Source organism: Scardinius erythrophthalmus, assembly GCF_964197995.2.
Source record: "Scardinius erythrophthalmus genome assembly, chromosome: 5".
NCBI classification, from domain to species: domain Eukaryota; kingdom Metazoa; phylum Chordata; class Actinopteri; order Cypriniformes; family Leuciscidae; genus Scardinius; species Scardinius erythrophthalmus.
This window is the reverse complement of record NC_138225.1, coordinates 55,734,008-55,759,007: the sequence shown is the minus strand read 5'-3', so window position 1 is coordinate 55,759,007 and position 25,000 is coordinate 55,734,008. Positions and strand designations below refer to the sequence as shown.

General features: G+C 42.0%; 1 protein-coding gene across 1 annotated transcript in view; it reads right to left on the bottom strand.

Annotated features, from left to right (window-relative positions):
- pax8 (paired box 8) overlaps window positions 1-16,869 on the bottom strand; it is a gene marked incomplete at both ends in the record, with an annotated part of 25,948 nt that extends 9,079 nt beyond the window's left edge. Inside the window, 7 exons of the mRNA XM_081364808.1 lie at window positions 273-378; window positions 1,490-1,653; window positions 2,829-2,954; window positions 3,039-3,115; window positions 3,245-3,442; window positions 4,913-5,078; window positions 16,785-16,869. Coding sequence (XP_081220934.1) covers window positions 273-378; window positions 1,490-1,653; window positions 2,829-2,954; window positions 3,039-3,115; window positions 3,245-3,442; window positions 4,913-5,078; window positions 16,785-16,869 — 922 coding nt within the window. The remainder of the gene's footprint in view (window positions 1-272; window positions 379-1,489; window positions 1,654-2,828; window positions 2,955-3,038; window positions 3,116-3,244; window positions 3,443-4,912; window positions 5,079-16,784) is intronic.
- Between the last annotated feature and the right edge of the window lie 8,131 nt (window positions 16,870-25,000).

Genomic DNA, 25,000 nt, shown 5'->3' with positions numbered 1-25,000 from the left:
TATGAATGTTAATAGATGTACAATGAAATGGATATATATGGACATATGCTAAATGATGACACAAATTACAAATACAACAATTAAATATGAATTATGAGTTTGGGGAGTGTGTAGTATGCAGGACTGAGCAGTTTGCTAAATGAACTGTGTAATGTGTTGCTCTGGAAGCGTCTTTTCATACAGTAAACGTGCCCTTCTTTCTCTTGTAAATATGGAACAAATGACAAAGAGTAATTACAGTGCAGCGTTTGCATATGGATGATGGTTATTACCTGCGACCACTGTGTATCCCTGATGTGCTGTCAGGTTCCGACTGATAACTGAGCCACTTTTCCCCTCGTCCAAGCTGCCGTTGATGAGCGAGAGAGGATAGAGAGACTGCAGGAGAGAGAGAGAGAGAGAGAGAGAGTTCAGCTCTGAATGACATGCCTGTTTGCCCTTATGGAAACAAAATACATTTCCCTGTTTATGAATGATCAATATATTAAATGGTTTAACAGTATATTTGAAAATATACGGATTAATATATTGTGTAATACATAAGGAATTGCCGGTTTTCATATATTGAAAAATATGTGACAATATATTTACTAATATGTCATAATGTATGTTATTTTATATTCATTACTACACTTGATAATATACAGATGTATATGGGATCAGATATGGTACTTTATGTGTAATATATTCACTCATGCAGCATAAATGCACATAGAAATATTTATAAAATGTATTAAATTCCTTATATTTTTAAATCATTTACATTATAAATGTTTCATATTTTCAAGCTAGTTCACATAAGCCCAAGCATGTACTACAGTATTTAGCCAATAGACTATCCCTGTACTGAGGAGTACACAGACATTACTTTTAAAATATAGTAATTATAGTCTTAATGGTTTTCGGCCAATCATCAGCCGCACCACAGGCTGGACTCTTCAGCTCAATGGTAAACCCCAAAAACAAAAAGTAATAGAACATTAAACACTTACAGATCTCCCCCTATATTAATATTAAGCAAAACACATTAAATAACACTTAATTTTAACATTTGCTCTCCTTTAAGTCAGAAGCAAAGCATGCTGGGAACTATAAATCTGTTGTAACTTATTCCGTGAATGTGTGTGTGTGTGTGTGTGTGTGTGTGTGTGTGTGTGTGTGTGTGTGTGTGTGTGTGTGTGTGTGTGTGTGTGAGTGTGAACATACATTCACATTTATATGTGAACATGTATGTGCAATATCTGTGCACAATAAAGGATAATACTTTGTGAATATTACATGTAATGCTAATTTTGTCTTCATTTATACAATTTTGATATGGATCAGCATATAGCCATACATGGCCAATGCATATACTGCAGTATATTAAAGAATATAAGCACTATTTCTCATATATATAAAATGTATTATGTAATATATCGCATTATATTTTGCAGTATATTCCCATAGTTGTCCTGTAAGGGTGTTTTCCCGTCTCTCGGTGTTGCACCTGTTCAGTTTTCCCAGTGGTGTGGCTGAAGGAGTCGGAGCTGTACTGGTTCCGCTGGAAGCCACAGTCCTGCTGGGTCGGGAAGTGTTCGGTCCGAAGATGTTTCCGGGATCCGGTCCCACTTCCCTGCGAGTCCACACTGTGCCGACAGCTCTCCTGATCACCTGTCAATCAAATACCAGTTTGTGTGTCTGATCGGGCTCTCTTAAAGACACTTCAGTCACACACACACACACACACACACACACACACACACACACACACACACACACACACACACACACACACACACACACACACACACACACACACACACACTTCTGCAGATTATAATAATTCATGCAGATAATTCATGTGTGAGACAGTCTAACAGAAGGACGGACAAAACCAGTCACATATCAGCTGAGTTCTGCTCATATTTTATCACCATTTTCTAAACTATAGCGAATAAACTGTGATAATGTGAGGAATGTTGAAGCTGTCTGAGTAAGTGTTGGTCTGACTGTAAGGACTATCAGTATATCAGTGTCTGGTCTGGAAATCATGTCATCGTCTGAAACTGCATTACATCCATCCATCCATATCCCAGACCGGGATAGAGATGTTGGATATCTCAGATAACCAGTCCATCACAGGTCTCACACACACACACACATACACACACACACACACACACACACACACACACACGCGCTCTCACTCTCTCGTTAACACCTACACACCATTTAGTGTCTCCAATTCACCTATTTAGTATGTCTTTGTATTTAACATGTAAACCCATGGCTCAAACTGCTTCTCTAACATTGATCATTACAGTCACAGTAATAAAGCAGGTAGTAATAAAATTATTTAATTTAATTAATCAATCAATAATACTATTGATCAGCATTACCAAACGTGGACGTTTTTTCCACTAGAAACAAACCTTGTTGTGTTATTTTGATTTAATACTGTGAAGCTACAATCTGTATTGTGAAAAGCGCTATACAAATATACTTGACTTAAAGCAGGACTCTCACTCTCACACTCACTCTCTCACACACACACACACACACACACACACTGAGGCGGTTTCTGCTTCTCTAACAGTGATTATTACAGTTACAGTAATAAAGCAGGACTCAGTCTCACACTCTCTCTCACACACACACACACACACACACACACACACACACACACACACACACACACTGAGGCGGTTTCTGCTTCTCTAACAGTGATTATTACAGTTACAGTAATAAAGCAGGACTCAGTCTCACACTCTCTCTCTCACACACACACACACACACACACACACACACACTCTCTCTCTGACCGGTCAGTAATAATAATAACTCACTGTCGTCGCGGCTCCTCTTGCCCTCGGCGCTGGTCTGAGGGATTCCCAGTAAGCCACTGATGGAGTAGGTGGATCCCAGTGAGTCCGACTGGGGAGATTCGGGAGGCGTCACGGCTGAACTGGGAACTGAGCAGAATCACACAGCATTATTACTGGACCGCAGTGAACTGGGAAACAGCATTAGTGGGAGTCATCAGTGTGTGTTCTCACTCAGTGTGTGTCCAGGACTCAGGCCTTTACTGTCCAGTGGAAGATTGAAAGGCTGTTGGACTTTTGTGCGAATGATCCTGTGAGAGAAGAAACAGCGGGTTAGAAGAGTTCATCAAATCTCTGTTATGTATGCGTTGACCTGTTGTCCATGAGGTCAGAGGTCATGTACCTGTTGATGGTGAGGTCAGAGGTCAGAGGTCATGTACCTGTTGATGGAGCTGACGCTGGGCACGGTGTCCCCGTCACACACTCCCTCGGCCAGCAGCCGGTCCCGGATCTCCCACGCGAACATGGTGGGGTTCTGGCGCTTGTACTCCGCGATCTTCTCCACCACTTTAGGGGTCGCGACCTTCGGCTTCGAGCCTCCAATGACCCCTGGTTTAATGCTGCCCGTCTCATAGTACCTGAACGAGAAATGACATCACAACAAAACTCATGCACCTTCTGGGACATTTAATATCCAGCAGTATTATTGCTCCCCTGCACTGATTATATGAGAACTGAACTGAGCTGGATATATATATATATATATAAATGAACTAAATTACAGTAATAACTTTTTTACAACAGAAATGAACCATCACTGATCTTCCTTAAGCTGGACTGTGACGCTTCTTTCTTCCAGACACAAACTCTGTTGCATTATTCTCCTGTTATCTCAGTAAAGCTGCTGTGAAACACTCAGCGCTGTATAAGTAAAACTGGACCTGCTGAGTTTCACTTTCACTCGTCTACTCACTTACTCTTTATTTATTTCTGCTAGTTTTGATCTACTCTGTCTGTGTATATCATGCACTGTGTTGTATATTGTGTGTAACGTTAAATCAGGAGTACTTGATAAATCATGTTTACTTTAGAACAAACCATCACCAATTTCCTGCAAGTGCAACTTGGCCAATAAACGTAATCTAATTCATTCCAAGAGAGAACGTCAGATATGCTGAAAACATTAGGCCATCCAGAAATAAAAACAAAAACAATTTAAAATACTAATTTAATTATTTATTTTTTACAGAAAAATATTACATTTGCTGCAGATTCAGTCACATTCAGTACGTCTGACAGTGGAGCACAAGAAACAATCAGTGAATGTTTAGAAAATGCATCCTGTGGTAGTTGAGTGTGTTCGGTGTGTGTGTGTGTGTGTGTGTGTGTGTGTGTGTGTGTGTGTGTGTGTGTATGTGTGGACATGTTTTTCTATCCCGGTGGGGACTTGAAACCTGAATGCACACAGACTCATGGGGACTCGTGTCACCGTGGGGACCTAAATTGAGGTACAAAAGCTTATAAATCATACAGAATTAGTTTTTTTGAAAATGTAAAAATGCAGAATGTCTCCTGTGATGGGTAGGTTTAGGGATAGGGTTAGTGTAAGGGGATAGAATATACAGTTTGTACAGTATAAAAACCATTACGTCTATGGAGAGTCCTCACAAAGATAGTGCACCAGACATGTGTGTGTGTGTGTGTGTGTGTGTGTGTGTGTGTGTGTGTGTGTGTGTGTGTGTGTGTGTGTGTGTGTGTGTGTGTGTGTGCTCTTTGATACCAATCTTTCATTTGAATGTCACGTGTCTAGTATCTGTAAAACCGCATTCTTCCATCTTAAAAATATATCTAATTACGCCATATGCTCTCATTGACAAATGCGGAACAGTTAGTTCATGCGTTCATGACCTCAAGGCTAGATTACTGTAATGCTCTACTGGGTGGTTGCCCTGCACGCTTAATAAACAAACTACAGCTGGTCCAAAACGCAGCAGCTCGAGTTCTTACCAGAACCAGGAAGTGTGTGTGTGTGTGTGTGTGTGTGTGTGTGTGTGTGTGTGTGTGTGTGTGTGTGTGTGTGTGTGTGTGTGTGTGTGTGGACACTTCACCTGCCCAGGATCTTGCTGACACACCCGTGACTGACCCTCAGTTGTCTCGAGATGTCGCAGGGTCTCACACCCTGATGTGCCATATCCACGATCCTCTGCCGGATCACCTCGGGGAGCGGCCGGCCGTTCACAAACATCCCTCCGAGCTGATTCAGACCCCCATGACCTGGAGAACACACACACACACACACACACACACACACACACACACACACACACACACACACACACATCAACATCAACATCAACATCAATGCCACACACACTGAACACACATGAACATGAACACACACACACTGAACACACATGAACATGATCATCACACACACTGAACACACATGAACATGATCATCACACACACTGAACACACATGAACATGAACACACACACACATGAACATGAACACACACACACTGAACACACATGAACATGAACACACACACACTGAACACACATGAACATGAACACACACACACTAAACACACATGAACATGATCATCACACACACTGAACACACATGAACATGAACACACACACACTGAACACACATGAACATGAACACACACACACATGAACATGAACACACACACACACTGAACACACATGAACATGAACACACACACACTGAACACATATGAACATGATCATCACACACACTGAACACACATGAACATGATCATCACACACACTGAACACACATGAACATGAACACACACACTGAACACACATGAACATGAACACACACACACTGAACACACATGAACATGAACACACACACTGAACACACATGAACATGAACACACACACACATGAACATGAACACACACTGAACACACATGAACATGATCATCACACATACTGAACACACATGAACATGAACACACACACACTGAACACACATGAACATGAACACACACACTGAACACACATGAACATGAACACACACACACATGAACATGAACACACACACACTGAACACACATGAACATGAACACACACACACTGAACACATATGAACATGATCATCACACACACTGAACACACATGAACATGAACACACACACACTGAACACACATGAACATGAACACACACACTGAACACACATGAACATGAACACACACACACATGAACATGAACACACACACACTGAACACACATGAACATGAACACACACACACTGAACACATATGAACATGATCATCACACACACTGAACACACATGAACATGATCATCACACACACTGAACACACATGAACATGAACACACACACACTGAACACACATGAACATGAACACACACACACTGAACACACATGAACATGAACACACACACTGAACACACATGAACATGAACACACACACACATGAACATGAACACACACACACACTGAACACACATGAACATGAACACACACACACTGAACACATATGAACATGATCATCACACACACTGAACACACATGAACATGATCATCACACACACTGAACACACATGAACATGAACACACACACTGAACACACATGAACATGAACACACACACACTGAACACACATGAACATGAACACACACACTGAACACACATGAACATGAACACACACACACATGAACATGAACACACACTGAACACACATGAACATGATCATCACACATACTGAACACACATGAACATGAACACACACACACTGAACACACATGAACATGAACACACACACTGAACACACATGAACATGAACACACACACACATGAACATGAACACACACACACTGAACACACATGAACATGAACACACACACACTGAACACATATGAACATGATCATCACACACACTGAACACACATGAACATGAACACACACACACTGAACACACATGAACATGAACACACACACTGAACACACATGAACATGAACACACACACACATGAACATGAACACACACACACTGAACACACATGAACATGAACACACACACACTGAACACATATGAACATGATCATCACACACACTGAACACACATGAACATGAACACACACACACTGAACACACATGAACATGAACACACACACACTGAACACACATGAACATGAACACACACACACTGAACACACATGAACATGATCATCACACATACTGAACACACATGAACATGAACACACACACACTGAACACACATGAACATGAACACACACACTGAACACACATGAACATGAACACACACACACTGAACACACATGAACATGATCATCACACATACTGAACACACATGAACATGAACACACACACACTGAACACACATGAACATGAACACACACACTGAACACACATGAACATGAACACACACACACTGAACACACATGAACATGATCATCACACACACTGAACACACATGAACATGAACACACACACACTGAACACACATGAACATGATCATCACACACACTGAACACACATGAACATGAACACACACACACTGAACACACATGAACATGATCATCACACACACTGAACACACATGAACATGAACACACACACTGAACACACATGAACATGAACACACACACTGAACACACATGAACATGATCATCACACACACTGAACACACATGAACATGAACACACACACACTGAACACATATGAACATGATCATCACACACACTGAACACACATGAACATGAACACACACACTGAACACACATGAACATGATCATCACACACACTGAACACACGAACATGAACACACACACTGAACACACATGAACATGATCATCACACACACTGAACACACGAACATGAACACACACACTGAACACATATGAACATGATCATCACACACACTGAACACACGAACATGAACACACACACTGAACACACATGAACATGATCATCACACACACTGAACACACATGAACATGAACACACACACACTGAACACACATGAACATGAACACACACACACTGAACACACATGAACATGATCATCACACACACTGAACACACATGAACATGATCATCACACACACTGAACACACATGAACATGAACACACACACTGAACACACATGAACATGAACACACACACACTGAACACACATGAACATGAACACACACACACACACTGAACACACATGAACATGAACACACACACTGAACACACATGAACATGATCATCACACACTGAACACACATGAACATGAACACACACACTGAACACACATGAACATGAACACACACACACTGAACACACATGAACATGAACACACACACACTGAACACACATGAACATGAACACACACACACTGAACACACATGAACATGAACACACACACACTGAACACACATGAACATGAACACACACACACTGAACACACATGAACATGAACACACACACACACTGAACACACATGAACATGAACACACACACACTGAACACACATGAACATGAACACACACACACACTGAACACACATGAACATGAACACACACACACACTGAACACACATGAACATGAACACACACACACACTGAACACACATGAACATGAACACACACACACTGAACACACATGAACATGAACACACACACACTGAACACACATGAACATGAACACACACACACATGAACATGAACACACACACACTGAACACACATGAACATGAACACACACACACTGAACACACATGAACATGAACACACACACTGAACACACATGAACATGATCATCACACACACTGAACACACATGAACATGATCATCACACACACTGAACACACATGAACATGATCATCACACACACTGAACACACATGAACATGAACACACACACACTGAACACACATGAACATGATCATCACACACACTGAACACACATGAACATGAACACACACACACTGAACACACATGAACATGAACACACACACACACTGAACACACATGAACATGAACACACACACACTGAACACACATGAACATGAACACACACACTGAACACACATGAACATGAACACACACACACACTGAACACACATGAACATGAACACACACACACTGAACACACATGAACATGAACACACACACTGAACACACATGAACATGATCATCACACACACTGAACACACATGAACATGAACACACACACACTGAACACACATGAACATGATCATCACACACACTGAACACACATGAACATGAACACACACACACTGAACACACGAACATGAACACACACACTGAACACACATGAACATGATCATCACACACACTGAACACACATGAACATGATCATCACACACACTGAACACACATGAACATGAACACACACACACTGAACACACGAACATGAACACACACACTGAACACACATGAACATGATCATCACACACACTGAACACACATGAACATGAACACACACACACACACACTGAACACACATGAACATGAACACACACACACTGAGCACGGATGAACATGAACACACACACACACACACACACACACACACACACACACACACACACACACACACACACACACACACACACACACACACACACACACACACCGACTGCTGGCTCTGTGAGGCTCAGATTACACTTCATTCGTCTCATAACTAATCCACAGGTTTCTCTTGTATTGCCAAATCATATTTACACTCTTCTGAAAGTTAAACATGAACAGTCATAACAACTGTATCCAGAATAAAACCTATTCAGATTCCTTTTCACTCTGTAAAAATTAACTCATATCACTTACTATTCTATGATCTCTACAGCATTTCCAATGTTTTCTCAGATTCTCCGGATTTCTCTCTCTGATAAACTCCCCAGTGCCTTTATTTCCACACACTCCTCCCTCCAAACCTCAGATAAACCCACATAGTTTGGTCCAGTATATGGACAGTATATATCATATGGTCCAGTATACAAGAGCTCATTATAATATATGAACTAATAATAATCACTGCTATAATATATTTTAGCCATGAACATATTTGTGTTACAGTTTTTTTCCGATTGCTAAACGGCCGTGAGCACAACTGGAGCTACATGTGCTAAACTCTCGCTACAGTCTGCACTACAGCAGTCACCTGAGCTACACACTTCACATCACCTGCACAACTCACTCAGAGCAACACAACTCTTACACACGGCTCACAACAGGCTCAGCCAAACACTACACACAACCCTCACTGAGATCACACACACTGGCACTCAGAACACACTGAGAGGAAAACACTAGCATCAAACACCAATACAGAAAACACAAACTTTTCATCTTTACAGTTTGAACAATTTCAGCGACTTCATACAAAGTAATATTTTCTTCAAAGAAAAGAGTGACATTCTTTCACATGATTTATTTTTAATTATTTTATAATTTGAAATGTTTAGAACATAACAATTCTTTAAGGTGAATGAAAATTAGCAGTTTGCTTCAATAGTAATAATGAGAAAAAAAGGCAGAAAGTACATACTGTAATTCGAACAAATAATTGAGGGGCTAATCCTGCCTCTCTCTAGCATCAGGCCACAGGTGTTCATCAACATCAGTTCCCATCAAAACCCCTCTTCCTTGTTCCGTTTCCAAAATTAGTCTTTCTGAGCTCTACCTATATCTATCTATCTATCTATCTATCTATCTATCTATCTATCTATCTATCTATCTATCTATCTATCTATCTATCATCTATCTATCTATCTATCTATCATCTATCTATCTATCTATCTATCTATCTATCTATCTATCTATCTATCTATCTATCTATCTATCATCTATCTATCATCTATCTATCTATCTATCTATCTATCTATCTATCTATCTATATATGTTCGTGTGTGTGTGTTCACTAACAAGTCTAAAGCAAGACCCCTGCTCAGCCTCTCAGCTGAAATGGCAGTCGGCAGTGTCTGAAAGGCACAAGGCTGACATCTATTCTGTTCTGAATGTGTGGTTCACAGTTTTGACAGCAGTGTGTTAGCATATGAACAAAGTGCTGTAAATCCACAGTGTTGTGCAGGTTGTGGTTAAAGTCATGGGATAAGTGTGTAGAGTTTTGAAAACTGTGTTCAAGCAATGAAAGACGAACTAGAGTTTGGTCCACATGAACTGCTGCTGTGCAGACTGGAGTTAGAGTTCTGCACATGTGACTCCGGTTGTGCCCACTGTCGTTTAGCAATCGGAAAAACTGTAAATAACCTACACTAAGGCAGTTAAAACTATAAAACATTCAAAGCTTTCTCAGATGGACAGAACATTGTTTGAATGAAAGTCATTGCACTGGGTTGTTCATGCTGTGATAATAAAATAAATGAATGTGCACTTGTAAAAATATTTAAATAATAAATATAAGATGTTCACAAGAAAACTGTTGGTCAGTCATAATTATAGTTATTAATACTATTATCTTTGTTGTTGTTTTTAGTGCCTGGAAAATTGATTTAATTAAAAACAGCAGTTTTTCGTGTTTTTCTCATGCGACCTTTTGTGAGGAAACGCTCGCGCTTCAGTGACTCTCTTTAATTTAACCCGTTCATTCTCTTCGTTCTCTCTTTAATTTAACCCGTTCAAGCTCTTCTTCCCCTTTTGCTCTTTTGCAGCTTCATTTCCACATCAAACGGCGCTATTAACGGTGTTAGCGGAGTGTGTCAAACTCTCCTCGCCCAGAGTCAGCGAGCCACAGGATATTAAAGCAGAGAAACCCCAGGAGAATACACACACACACACACACACACACACACACAGTCTCACTCACTCACTCACTCACACACACACACACACACACACACACACACACACACACACACACACACACACACACACACAGTCTCACTCACTCACTCACTCACTCACACACACACACACACACACACACACACGCACAATACACACACACAGTCTCACTCACTCACTCACTCACTCACTCACACACACACACACACACACACACACACACGCACAATACACACACACCAAGCAAAAAGACTGGTTTTGTTTATATCATCGATTTTAATAGTTTATGTTTATGTTGTGTATATAGGGTCACGGCTATTTTTTTATTTTTTTATTTTTTTAATAATTGATTAAAGTAAATTTGAACGAGGATGTTTTGGATCACGGCCTGAATTTCTAAAAAACTTCTAAAAACTAGCGCATCGCTTACAAAAAGATTTTAACTAATTGTTTAAATTTAATTTAATTTTAATTTGTTTTCTTGTTTTGCTGCAGACTTTAGATACTCTATTCTGATGATATGACATTATGAACCAATCAATTGCATAAAATTAATGATTTATTTCAGTACGCATAACGGGAAAATTCCCGAGACAGAATTCCAGCAAATTTAGACAATAATAATCGTATTTCGATGAATGCATGAATGAATGAATACAGAAATAATCTGTACATGACTTCAAATATATGGAAACGAAAGGAGAAACCGATCATGTGAAAATGAGAGAGAAACTGTAGGAAAACCTTCTACAAAAAAGTGATATATGTGTTGTTGTACAAAGTAATTTAAAACATATTATAGCGCGTAAAAGCAACCCGTTAACACGTAATATTAGCGACAATGATAAACTCATTTTCACGTAGAAGAGAAAAGCGGGAAAAAGGTTTAACCCAAAAACTGTCCATCGCCGCAGTAACACAGTAGTCAGAGGAAATAAGTCAATATCAGCAGTGTTTACATGTGCATTAGTGAAATATCGACGGTGTGTTATGGGATCATATAATGCTCGTTTGAACTGGTTTACCCAGGACTGGTTATTAAACACATTAAACGAAAGTCAATAATATCTGTGCGAGTAAAGACTTGCTGTCCAAATCTCTCCGGATTATTCTGCAATCCAAAGATTAACGAGGCATATTCACAAACATCAAATTCAGATCAATGACATTTACGAATCGAAGGATTTGTGTTATGATTGTGAGTTATAGGATCTTATTGTGCTATTTGTTATAGATCAGCGGTTTTCACGAGTTCGTCAATAGTATGGGTATATTAGTTCTTCTTGACGCATAACTTATTATAATAAAATGCCAAACCACTACTGACAATATATGGACATTTAGATGTTCTATATTGTTTCAACATTTGATAGTAAAGCTGTTTGGAAGATAAATAAACCAAATAAAAAGGAGGTTTGTCTGGTATTCGCTGAATAGTTTCTTGAACTTGCACATGATGAACATTATTGTGAAATATAATGCCTGAATAAATGTCCCGATTGCGGCACTTGTTCTTCATTTTTAGACATTTCATGAGATACCGGTATATAGATTTCAGAATAACGAGTTTATTATTTTTACCTCGCCCAGTAGTGATGGACATTTCTCAGAGAAGTCTCGGTCTCTTGATGGCCAGGTTTTCTGTGTTTTAGTCCATATGATATTCCTGCGTGGATATTTTATTCCCTGCAAAAGGACATTTTATGGTGAACCTGACAGTTACGGCTATTGTTATATTATTATTTAATATTTATTAATGGCTATTTGCATTCCACAGACTCTCATCTTCGATACTTAAGCACTATATGTTTAGTCGAAGAGTTTTTAACGTCAAGCTCCTCGTTTTTTAAAGAATCACTCAGAGATTTGGCTTGCTCTTTTGCGCGTTATAGGCCTGTTGTAGATTATGAGGATTATTTCTCAGAAGTTATTGGCTGAAGAATCTGCAGGTATCAATAAGTTTACCCCATTAAATCCACATCACATCAAACAAATGCGCACAAATAAATATATAATAATGCATGTTTTACCTTCTGGAGAAGAAACGCTTGGGAATATCCGACGGCTTTTATCCAGCGCCACAGTGTCAGTTATAATGGCACATATTGTGTGTGTGTGTGTGTGTGTGAGAACAGATTTCCTCCAGTATAGTATGTGTGTGTGTGTGTGTGTGTGTGTGTGATCAGAGTGCCTCCAGTAGTGTGTGTGTCTGACTGGCCCGCGGAGGCTTTATCGCGGAGATTCTCACGCGCTCAGGACGCGCTTCGCCATTGGACGACGCGTTATTTGGGGGCGTGTCCACAGGATGACGTGTCCAGACCGACCTGTGCGCATGGGTGATTCTGGGGGTTCGAGCGCTTCCAGAACACAACAAAACACTGAGCGATACGTCAACGTTTACGGAAATATTAGTCAAGGATCGGCTTGTTTTCATTCACCCCTCAGTGATTAGATGCGAGATGTGAACGCGCTCATGCTTCACACACAATTGGACTCTTGATTTGCTATAATCTGCTGTTATATCATATATATCATGACAAACACCGGATCCCTCACTTGATGGATACCAGCACTTTACAATGGTTTACCTCAGAGGAGGCGACTAATACAAATAATAACAATAATGACTGGGTTTTACCAATGTATTATTGTTGTTATTTTTTAATGATTGAATTTTATTATTGCATTTAATTATAATTATTATTATTAATAAAAATAATAAAACAATGACTGGATGGTTCAATCAATTAATGTATTATTATTATTATTGACTGAATTTTATCAACAGGCTACATTTCATTATAATTATTATTATTAATAATAATAACAATGACTGGATGGTTTTATAGATGAATTTATCATTATTATTAATGACTGAATTTTATAAATGCTTTTCATTAATAATAATAGTAATAGGCTGATGGTAATGGCTCTATCAGTAATCGCTGGCAGTGAAACGCGCTTTGCTTTAAATGTCCGGCATGAAATGGCTTTTATTGCGCTGTTTGCGAGCTTCTAAACTAACTCTCAGCGGGTCACTGGATTCCCGAGCATCTTCACACACTCTCTGTTGTTCTCACAGCTTTAAAACAAACACAACAACCCGAATTACTCATTTATGGCACCCGTGGTTTGGCCTTTGCCATATGGCGCGTGTCAGAACAGAAGAGAGAGAGTCTTCATTAGCGCAGCTCGACACACACATTAATGAACGAACTAAAGGCGAATGAGTGTTAATATAAAGCTTTGTGGTTCCGTAAGACTCGAGATTACATGTCTGTGGCCTCAGTAAGAGGATCATTAAACCACATTACAGGCTTGAAAAGAAAAATAGCCTACGACAGGTCAAAATCACTCCATATTCTTATCTTGTTATTCCTCTGAAGGCTCTTTCCTTTCATTCATTCGTATTCATGCCTTCGCCGGTGTGTCGTGTAAATACCGCGAGCGCAGAACAAAGTGCGTGTGTTTTCAGATAAATACAGAGTAAAGGGAATCACAGAGTAAATGGAAGCAGAACATTCCTTTCTTGAGCGTAAAAAGAGTGAATGAAGAGCGAGCGCCCGAGGAGAGGGCAGAAACAGGAGGAAGAGAGAAACTGAGGTGAAGGAGAGTTTAACACGGGATTAAAACCGTCGAGAGAATGATAGTTATCTGCGCTTTAATCATGTCAAATACCGGCTACTAAATTAATGGCGCATAAAACGCGCAAAAGTGGTTAGTTATTTCTTTAATCGAGAAACTAATATATTATAAGTGATATAAGTATATACTAATAATATATATATATATATATATATATATATATATATATATATATATATATATATATATATATATATAAAATAACTATATAAGACATTATTTGAAACTAAGCAAAGAAAAGCACAATTCTCTGAAGTGTTTTCATCGGTGTTGCAGAGGCTGTTCATGTGCGGAAACATTCTAGTGTGTGTGACCAATGCAACCCTTAAAATACCCATCACAAGTTAACAGCTGGTTCATTACGGCACAGTCAGCCTATATGTAATTAAATATTTGACAGGGAGAGAATATTAACATTGTTTATGTTTAATGGACAGATATGCTACGAAACCGTCTACAATTATACTTTACAGTTAACTTGAAATATTAGTAAAGGTCAGTTTATGGTTTACTGAGAGAAAGTTTCTGTGAAATGTACCTTGATAAACACGGTACGCTGGAAATATCGATAATCAAAGAAGAATGGTGGATGCGCACATTAAGATTATAAAATAACCGAAGTGTTTAAACACTTTGCAGTGCCTGCTCTTATCACAGGTGAAGCCGACAAAAGTGTAGCATCTCGTTTTTAAAGATTGATTAATTTTTTCCCCCGTTTTCGTAAATAGGCCGGTGTGTAAATTAAAACCCAAGGTGACTATCTCTCTCTCTCTCTCTCTCTCTCTCTCTCTCTCTCTCTCTCTCTCTCAATTCAGTTCAGTTCAGTTCAATTCAAATGTGCTTTATTGGCATGACTGTGTACAAATAGATTTTTTTTTTCATATTATACATAAATATATCACAAAAAAAGAAATTATAGAAAGTACAGAGAGTAAAGGGAAAAGAGGGTTCAGCCCCTGTCCCCCATGACGGCACGGAGATACTCTCTCTCTCTCTCTCTCTCTCTCTCTCTCTCTCTCTCTCTCTCTCTCTCTCTCTCTCTCTCTCTCTCTCTCGATCAGCAGCAGCAAACTCCACCATGTCATATAAATAATTATTGGTGTCTTTCTACCGGTTTTTTTAGAGAAATACTCAAAAAATGTTACTACGATGTTCAGCGATGTTTGCCAGATTTAAAACTCTCGAGTCTTTATTCTCACCGGCCAGGAAACTAAAGAAATTCTGTCATTTCCTATTATTTAAAATATGGGTTTCAAAAGAGCATCAGAAATCTGTGCAATTTCAAGATAAAGGTCAGAATTTAATAATAAAATGTCGCTAATTTTTTAAAAAGTTATAATAAAAGCGGAAGAAGCAACCCAAAATGAGTCCTTTAGTTTTTCGTAAATAGGCCTATGTTATTCTTATAAATCTTCATCAGCTCATGTTAAGGAGAAAGTGCAAATGTTTCATGATCCACACCTCTCATTTTCCTATAAAAGTTTCTAATTTATATTTAATTACCCAGAGTGATTTGTGTTTCCCAGATCCTGTCCTGATTGAGCTCTTTCTTCTGTTCTCCTTTACCCATCTGTTCTCCTCGGCTCATCCCTGTCTCTGTCTGCAGGTTTGCATTGTTCGTCTCTGTGTCCCGTTTCCGCTTCGGCCCGTGACCTCTGACCCCGAGCCCTGTTCATCTCGGGACCTGCTCCTTCTTTAGCGGTCGCTCGCCCCTGAAAGTTTGGGGGCCTGATAACAGTTTTAGAGAAGCCGTGACAAAACCCCAGCATGCCGGCCATTGTACGAGCCTCAATAATGCGAAGGCATTAAAAGCCCATTAGCTTGAGGCCTGAGCGCCAGCGTGGCCAGGGTTCGAGCCGCTCTGCAGAGCTCAGGATCAAGCTAACTCGTGTCAGCGCTGCCTTTAGCCCGACGAAACACGCTCAGCGCTCCAGGAGGAGACGTCGGTCGTGTGTGGACATCTGGGAATCATGCACAGGTTCTGAAGGAGAGATGTCTGGAGAGGTTTTCAGCCGGAAGTGATTCAGTTTTATATTGTGATTGAGCAAATCGTAGAGATCTAGATCTGTTTCCGATCTACTGACTGAACAAAAACTGTACTAAATTCCACTTAATAGTTTTTTGGTTACACTTTATTTGGAATTTTCACCTTTTAGACATTCTAGTAGCCTAACTATGAGTAACTTTACAAACTGCATGTCAAGTTATTCTACAAACCCAAACCAGAGAGGTCAAGAGAAGTCAACTTTATTTCTGTAGCGCTTTATACAAGTTTCAGCTTCACAGTGATAACAGGAAATTATTCAGAGATGTACAGCAGCTCTAAAAGAAAACGGTGTCGTTGTTCACTTGGTTCAGTTCAGTTGTAAAGATCATCAATGATTAAATTAGTTCATTTGATCTATGAAGTAGTTCTGTAGAAAACAGTGATGTCAGTTCAGTTCTCAGTGCAATAATATTAATAATATCGCTGAATATTAACACTCTACTGATACTCTAATGAGTTAGTTGACATGTAGTTGCCAAGATAGTTAAAATTTCTAAAGTGGACCATCAAAAAAGTTCTGTGAAAAGTTTTTTTCTGTAAAAAGATGATTTGTGCATTACAAAAAAACCCTATTCACCACGGTAATCATGGTACGGTTGCATTTGCATGTCATCTTGATTCAAACAGAATTGTGCGTGACATTTTGACTCTCAAACGGATGAAACCTCTGCTTGTGCTTCTGCTGTACAGTTTGATCTGTGCCTTAAATGCTTGCTAACATGGGCATATATTTGAAAGTAAAACAAGATATTTTAATGATAAATAGATCATTACACATTTTAAAGTGTTATTAGAGCATGTTCTCATAGATCAAAGATCAAAGATTTTCTTATTTATTACTGAGGGACTGTTAATGGCTGTAAAAGCTGTAAATGAAACGGTGAGTGTGAGATGCGGGTCACTGTAACCACAGAAGAGGTTTTCATCGAACAGAGAACATAAACATACTAACACTGGAGAAGATAGAAAGCAATAAATTGAAAAGTCTGTAGTAAACGAATGACATAAAATCTGTTTGCAGCTCAACTGACGAGAAAACAGACACTGATATACAGTAGATGCACTATATGGGCTTCAATCACTGTAAAAATTAAAAGTAGAACAACCCTGAACTAGAGAGTTTAAACAAGCACTGCATGCCTGAACATTCTGGCTGATAAAATCCTCATCACTCGAGTTTACAGTGAAAACCGGACGACTCTTTCTCTCGGCTTCATCCAAACATATTCATCACCTCACTGCAGTAAAACTGAGCTGCGCTTTATATTCCAATTAGCGGTCGATGCATTTCAGAGTCGTTAAGTTATAACAAGGGAGTTTTTCCCCGTCACACGAGCGTCTGCAGGAGATTTACTGCGGGAATCCCTGTGGAGAAATCACTGAGCTTTACAAACACTCTTGTGTAAATTCAGTGCAATTAGGCCTTTATAGTCCCGTAACTCTCCATCAGATGCGTGTCAGTGTGTTGTTTGTGGAGGGCAAGAGAGAAAATTGGATCGGCTGACCTTGGTCGAGCCCTGTGATTATATAAAGCCTCATCCAGAGTGTGTGCAGGTCAGTGTGTGTCAGTGTTTTACTAGGACTGATGGAGCGACGGCCCGAACACTCTGGGGTTTCGCTCATCTGAAAGTCGGATATGTTGGATATGTGGTTTCCTCAGATGATAAAGCTCAGGCTGTGTCAGACAGAGATGTGTGTGTGTGTGTGTGTGTGTGTGTGTGTGTGTGTGTGTGTGTGTGTGTGAGAGAGAGAGTGTGAGAGAGTGTGTGAGTGTGTGAGAGAGAGTGTGAGAGAGTGTGTGAGTGTGTTGGTGTGTGTGTGTGTGTGTGCGTGTGTAAGTCGCTAACTTTAATCTAAATCGCTATCACTAGCACAACACACTTGCAAACTTTAAAGGGGTCATGACATGAGAAACCAAATTTGCCTCGATCTTTTGGTGTATAAGAGGTCTTTACCATTAACCCTTCCTGCAAGTTTCATAGCTTAAGATGCCCTCCCCATTATAAACAAAGCATTTATTTAATCAAGCTCTAATTACAGCTCGTTGGGGATCCATGGTACGAAGTGACGTCACGGTACGAAGTGACGTACCAGTCGTTTGCATATGACCGCCTCCAGCGCAAGACAACTAGCCTCATTTCGCATCATCGCATCGTTGTCGCCCACAGGTGTTCAGTCGACGTGCAGCGAGTGGGTCTGTTTACAGAAGACTGCGACGCCACGCAGATGTGCTGATCCTGGCTGTGCACAAACAAAATGTTTGAATACGCTGCCGAACGATCCAGGCGTCAGGGGAAAATGGATGCAGTTTATTTTCTATTCCCAGTCACGGCAGTGTTGATTAAGCGTGTGTTCTCTACATTTTAAGGATGACTGTTTTGAGAACAAATTGCAGGATGACGCTGGCTTTGCCAGAAAACTTTGCTTAAAAAGATCAGGCCGTGCCGACTATTCTGGGCCCAACAACGATGCAGCAAACTGTAAGTAATGTATTTCATCTTAAAACTTCTTTTAGCCAATGACGTTGGCCAATCATAACAGTGGGCGTTACCACTGAACTCTTAAAAGGGAAACACCCCCAAAACAGACTGTTTGAATCAGAGGATGAGAAATAGGGTGGGAAAAGGTCATAAATCACTAACATTTTGAAGTTTTTTGTCCAAAAATCTATAGTAATACTAGTAATAGAAAGGGAACATAATAAAACAAAAACCCTAACCCTTGTTCGGAAGCTCTAGGAATGGAATCAATCTAGTCCGCACCCCACAGAACCTCGAGTTTAATTACACATCAAACTCACTAATCCACCACGGACCCAGCCCATCAGCATGGTGTCATCTCTCAAGTTCCCCAATTAAGTAATTTATGTTTGTCTCTCTAGTAATATGTCACATAGTCTTAGAGCTCAAACATTGGGCCTCAGGTCAGGAAGCAGACAGACTGGCTAAACCGACCGTCTGCTAGCTGTCTCACGTCACGAGGTCAGATAAATCCCATCACATAGAGCCTCTTTCACCTAGATATCATCATATAGAGACTGTGTCTGTTCCCCGAATTAGGACATACAAAAAACTCCCAAACCCATTCAAGGGTAAAAATGTAATCTATGTTCAACAAATAAAAACATATATACATAATATAATATATAAGATATAATACAGATGAACAAACGATGAAGCTCATGGTTGCTGAATATTCGATCCCTTACTTTAAAAGCACTCCTTGTTAATGATATGATTACTGACTATAACCTAGATGTGCTGTGTTTGACAGAAACCTGGCTAAAACCAAACGATTACATTACTTTAAATGAGTCCACCCCGCAAGATTACTGTTATAAACATGAACCTCGTCTGAAAGGCAAAGGGGGAGGTGTCGCTGTAATTTATAGTAATATCTTCAGTATTACTGAAACGTTTTGTTTCGAATATAATTCTTTTGAAGTGTTGGTGTCTAATGTAACACTATCTAGTGTTGTTTATAATCATATAACTATATTAAACAATATTCATATATAATATGATTGTTGTTTAATATATTTTTTCGCGCCCAGATGAAACTTTCCAATTCAAAAAAATTTACGGAATGCATAGCAGATATAAAAATTTGGAAGACTAGCAATTCCCTACTACTTAATTCTGAAAAAGTTTCAAAGTTTCTAATGAGTGGACCAAAAACCTCCACACGTAATTGTGGCGAGGGGGGCGTGGTTCAGAGACGTCTGTGACAGGAGAGAGAGTCGGGAGACGAGCAGCACGTAAGTAGGTCAAGTGCACAATAACGTACACCTGGATCTCGTTGCAATAATTGTCGTGGGGAACCGGATAAAAGCCACCAGGAAGTGGGAATCAAAGAGAGAGAGTGGCTGTGGAATTGTGTGCACGCTGCTGGCTACAGAGAGTCAAAGAAATTGTTGTCAAGAAGCTATTTGAAAGAGATTGTGTTTGGAGAGCGCAACTTTTGTTTTGAAAAATATTGAATAAAAAGGGACACACGTTCCACAGCAAGCCGACCCTGTCTCCTTCCTTCATCCATTTATTTTGAACCTTGCTACAGTAATAATCTAGAATACTGTCTAACACTTGATGGCTGCTCTGTCAAGTCCTTGTCGTCGGTTAGGAACCTGGGTGTGCTCTTTGATACCAATCTTTCATTTGAAAGCCACATTTCTAGCATTTGTAAAACTGCATTCTTCCATCTTAAAAATATATCTAAATTACAACATGTGCTCTCAATGCCAAATGCAGAACAGATAGTCCATGCATTCATGACGTCAAGGCTAGATTATTGTAATGCTCTTATGGGTGGTTGCCCTGCAGGCATAATAAACAAACTACAGCTGGTCCAAAACGCAGCAGCTCAAGTTCTTTCTAGAACCAGGAAGTATGATCATATTAGTCCGGTTCTTTCAACACTGTTTTGGCTCCCTATTAAACATCTTATACATTTTAAAATATTGCTGATTACTTATCCACTTATCTGAGGCTGGGTCGCGGGGGCAGCAGTCTAAGCAGAGATGCCCAGACTTCCCTCTTCCCAGACACTTCCTCCGGCTCTTCCGGGGGGACACCGATGCGTTCCCAGGGAAGCCAGGAGACGTAATCCCTCCACCGTGTCCTAGGTCTTCTCCGGGGTCTCCTCCCGGTGGGACGCGACCGGAACACCTTTCCGTGAAGGCGTCCAGGAGGCATCCGGAACATGCCCGAGCCACCTCAGCTGGTCCCTCTCGATGTGGAGGAGCAGCGGCTCTACTCTGAGCTCCTCCCAAGTGACCGAGCTCCTCACCCTATCTCTAAGGGATCGCCCAGCCACCCTGCGGAGAAAGCTCATTTCGGCCGCCTGTATCCGGGATCTTGTCCTTTCGGTCACAACCCAAAGCTCATGACCATCGGTGAGAGTAGGAACGTAGATTGACCGGTAAATCGAGAGCTTCGCCTTGCAGCTCCTTCTTCACCACGACAGACCGGTACATCGACCGCATTACTGCAGAAGCTGCACCGATCTGTCTGTCAATCTCCCGTTCCATCCTTCCCTCACTCATGAACAAGACACCCAGATACTTGAACTCCTCCACTTGAGGCAGGAACTCTCCACCAACCTGAAGTGGGCAAGCCACCCTTTTCCGACTGAGAACCATGGCCTCGGATTTGGAGGCGCTGATTCTCATCCCAGCCGCTTCACACTCGGCTGCAAACTGTCTCAGTGAATGCTGAAGGTCCTGGGCTGATGGGGCCAGCACGACAACATCATCCGCAAAAAGCAGAGACGAAATCGTGTGGTCCCCAAACCTGACACCCTCCGGCCCCTGGCTGCGCCTAGATATTCTGTCCATAAAAATTATGAACAGAACCGGTGACAAAGTCTAACATGCACCGGGAACAAGTCTGACTTTCTGCCGGCAATGCGAACCAAGCTCCTGCTCCGGTCGTACAGGGACTGGACAGCCCTTAGCAAAGGGCCCCGGACCCCATACTCCCAGAGCACCCTCCACAGGACGCCACGAGGGACACAGTCGAATGCCTTCTACAAATCCACAAAGCACATGTGGATTGGTTGGGCAAACTCCCATGAACCCTCCAGCACCCTGGAGAGGGTATAGAGCTGGTCCAGTGTTCCATGACTGAGGCGAAAACCACACTGTTCCTTCTTAATCCGAGGTTCTACTATCGGCCGTATTCTCCTCTCCGGTACCCTGGCATAGACTTTCCCGGGAGGCTGAGAAGTGTGATCCCCCTATAGTTGGAACACACCCTCTGGTCCCCCTTCTTAAAAAGAGGGACCACCACCCCGGTCTGCCAGTGGTCAGAAAGGTACTGTCCCCGACCACCACGCGATGCTGCAGAGGCGTGTCAGCCAAGACAGCCCCACAACATCCAGAGACTTGAGGTACTCGGGGCGGATCTCATCCACCCCCGGTGCCTTGCCACAGAGGAGCTTCTTGACTACCTCGGTGACTTCAGCTTGGGTGATGGACGAGTCCGCCTCCGAGCCCCCAGCCTCTGCTTCCTCAATGGAAGACGTGTCGGTGGGATTGAGGAGATCCTCGAAGTATTCCTTCCACCGTCCGATGACATCCCCAGTTGAGGTCAACAGCTGCCCACCTCCACTGTAAACAGCGTTGGTAGGGCACTGCTTCCCCCTCCTGAGGCGCCGGACAGTTTGCCAGAATCTCTTCATGGCCAACTGATAGTCCTTCTTCATGGCCTCACCGAACTCTTCCCAAGCCTGATTTTTTGCCTCCACAACCACCCAGGCTGCAGTCCGCTTGGCCTCAGGAGTCCCACAAGCCAGCCAGGCCCCATTTGACTCCTTCTTCAGCTTGACGGCATCCCTTACTTCTGGTGTCCACCACCGGGTTCGGGGATTGCCGCCTCGACAGGCACCGGAGACCTTACGGCCACAGCTCTGAGTGGCCGCGTTGACAATGGAGGTGGAGAACATGGTCCACTCGGACTCAATATCTCCAGTCGAAGGTCCGCTGGAGGTGAAAGTTGAAGATCTCTCTGACAAGGGACTCGGCCAAACGTTCCTAACAGACCCTCACAGTACGTTTGGGTCTTCCGAGTCTGTCCAGCTTCCTCCCCCGCCATTGGATCCAACTCCAACTCTGCCACGTGCACTGATGGACACCCTTATGCTTGAACATGGTGTTCGTTATGGACAAGCTGTAACTAGCACAGAAGTCCAATAACAGAACACCACTCGGGTTCAGATCCGGGGGGGGGGGCGTTCCTCCCAATCACGCCCCTCCAGGTGTCACTGTCGCTGCCCACGTGGGCGTTAAAGTCCCCCAGTAAAACGACGGAGTCCCCAGTCGGAGCACTTTCCAGCACCCCTCCCAGAGTCTCCAAGAAGGCCGGGTACTCTGCACTGCCGTTTGGCCCGTAGGCACACACTACAGTGAGAGACCTATCCCCGACACGACGGTGCACTCCAACACATGGGGGGCTAAAAGCAAACCCACACCAGTCCGCCGCCTCTCACCATGGGCAACTCCAGAGTGGTGAGGAGTCCATCCTCTCTCAAGGAGTGTGGTTGGAGAGCCCAAGCCGTGCGCGGGGGTGATCCCGAATATCTCTAGTCGGAATCTCTGAACCTCACGCACAATCTCAGGCTCCTTCCCCGCCAGCGAGGTGACGTTCCACGTCCCTAGAGCTAGTTTCGGTGTCCAGGGATCGGGTTGTCGAGGCCCCCGCCTTCGACTGCTGCCCGATCCACTTTGCACCGGCCCCTTACGGTCCCTCCTACAGGTGGTGAGCCCACGGGAGGGCGGCCCCACGTCACTCCTTCAGGCTGAGCCCGGCCACCAGGCGCTCGCATACGAGCCCCAACCCCGGGCTTGGCTCCAGCGTGGGTCCCCGGCTGCGCCATGCCGGGCGACATCACGGTCCTTGTTTTTAATCCTCTCATAAAGGGTTTTAGTCTGACCCGTCACCTAGGACCTGTTTGCCTTGGGAGACCCTACCAGGGGCATATAGCCCTGGACAACATAGCTCCTAGGATCATTCAGGTACTCAAACCCCTCCACCACGGTCAGATGGTAGTTCAAGGAGGATACAATCTGTATTGTAAAAAGCGCTATATAAATAAAGGTGACTTGACTTGAGAGTGTGTGTGTGTGTGCGGTGTGTGTACGTGTGTGTGTGTGTATGTTTGTGTGTGTGTGTGTGTG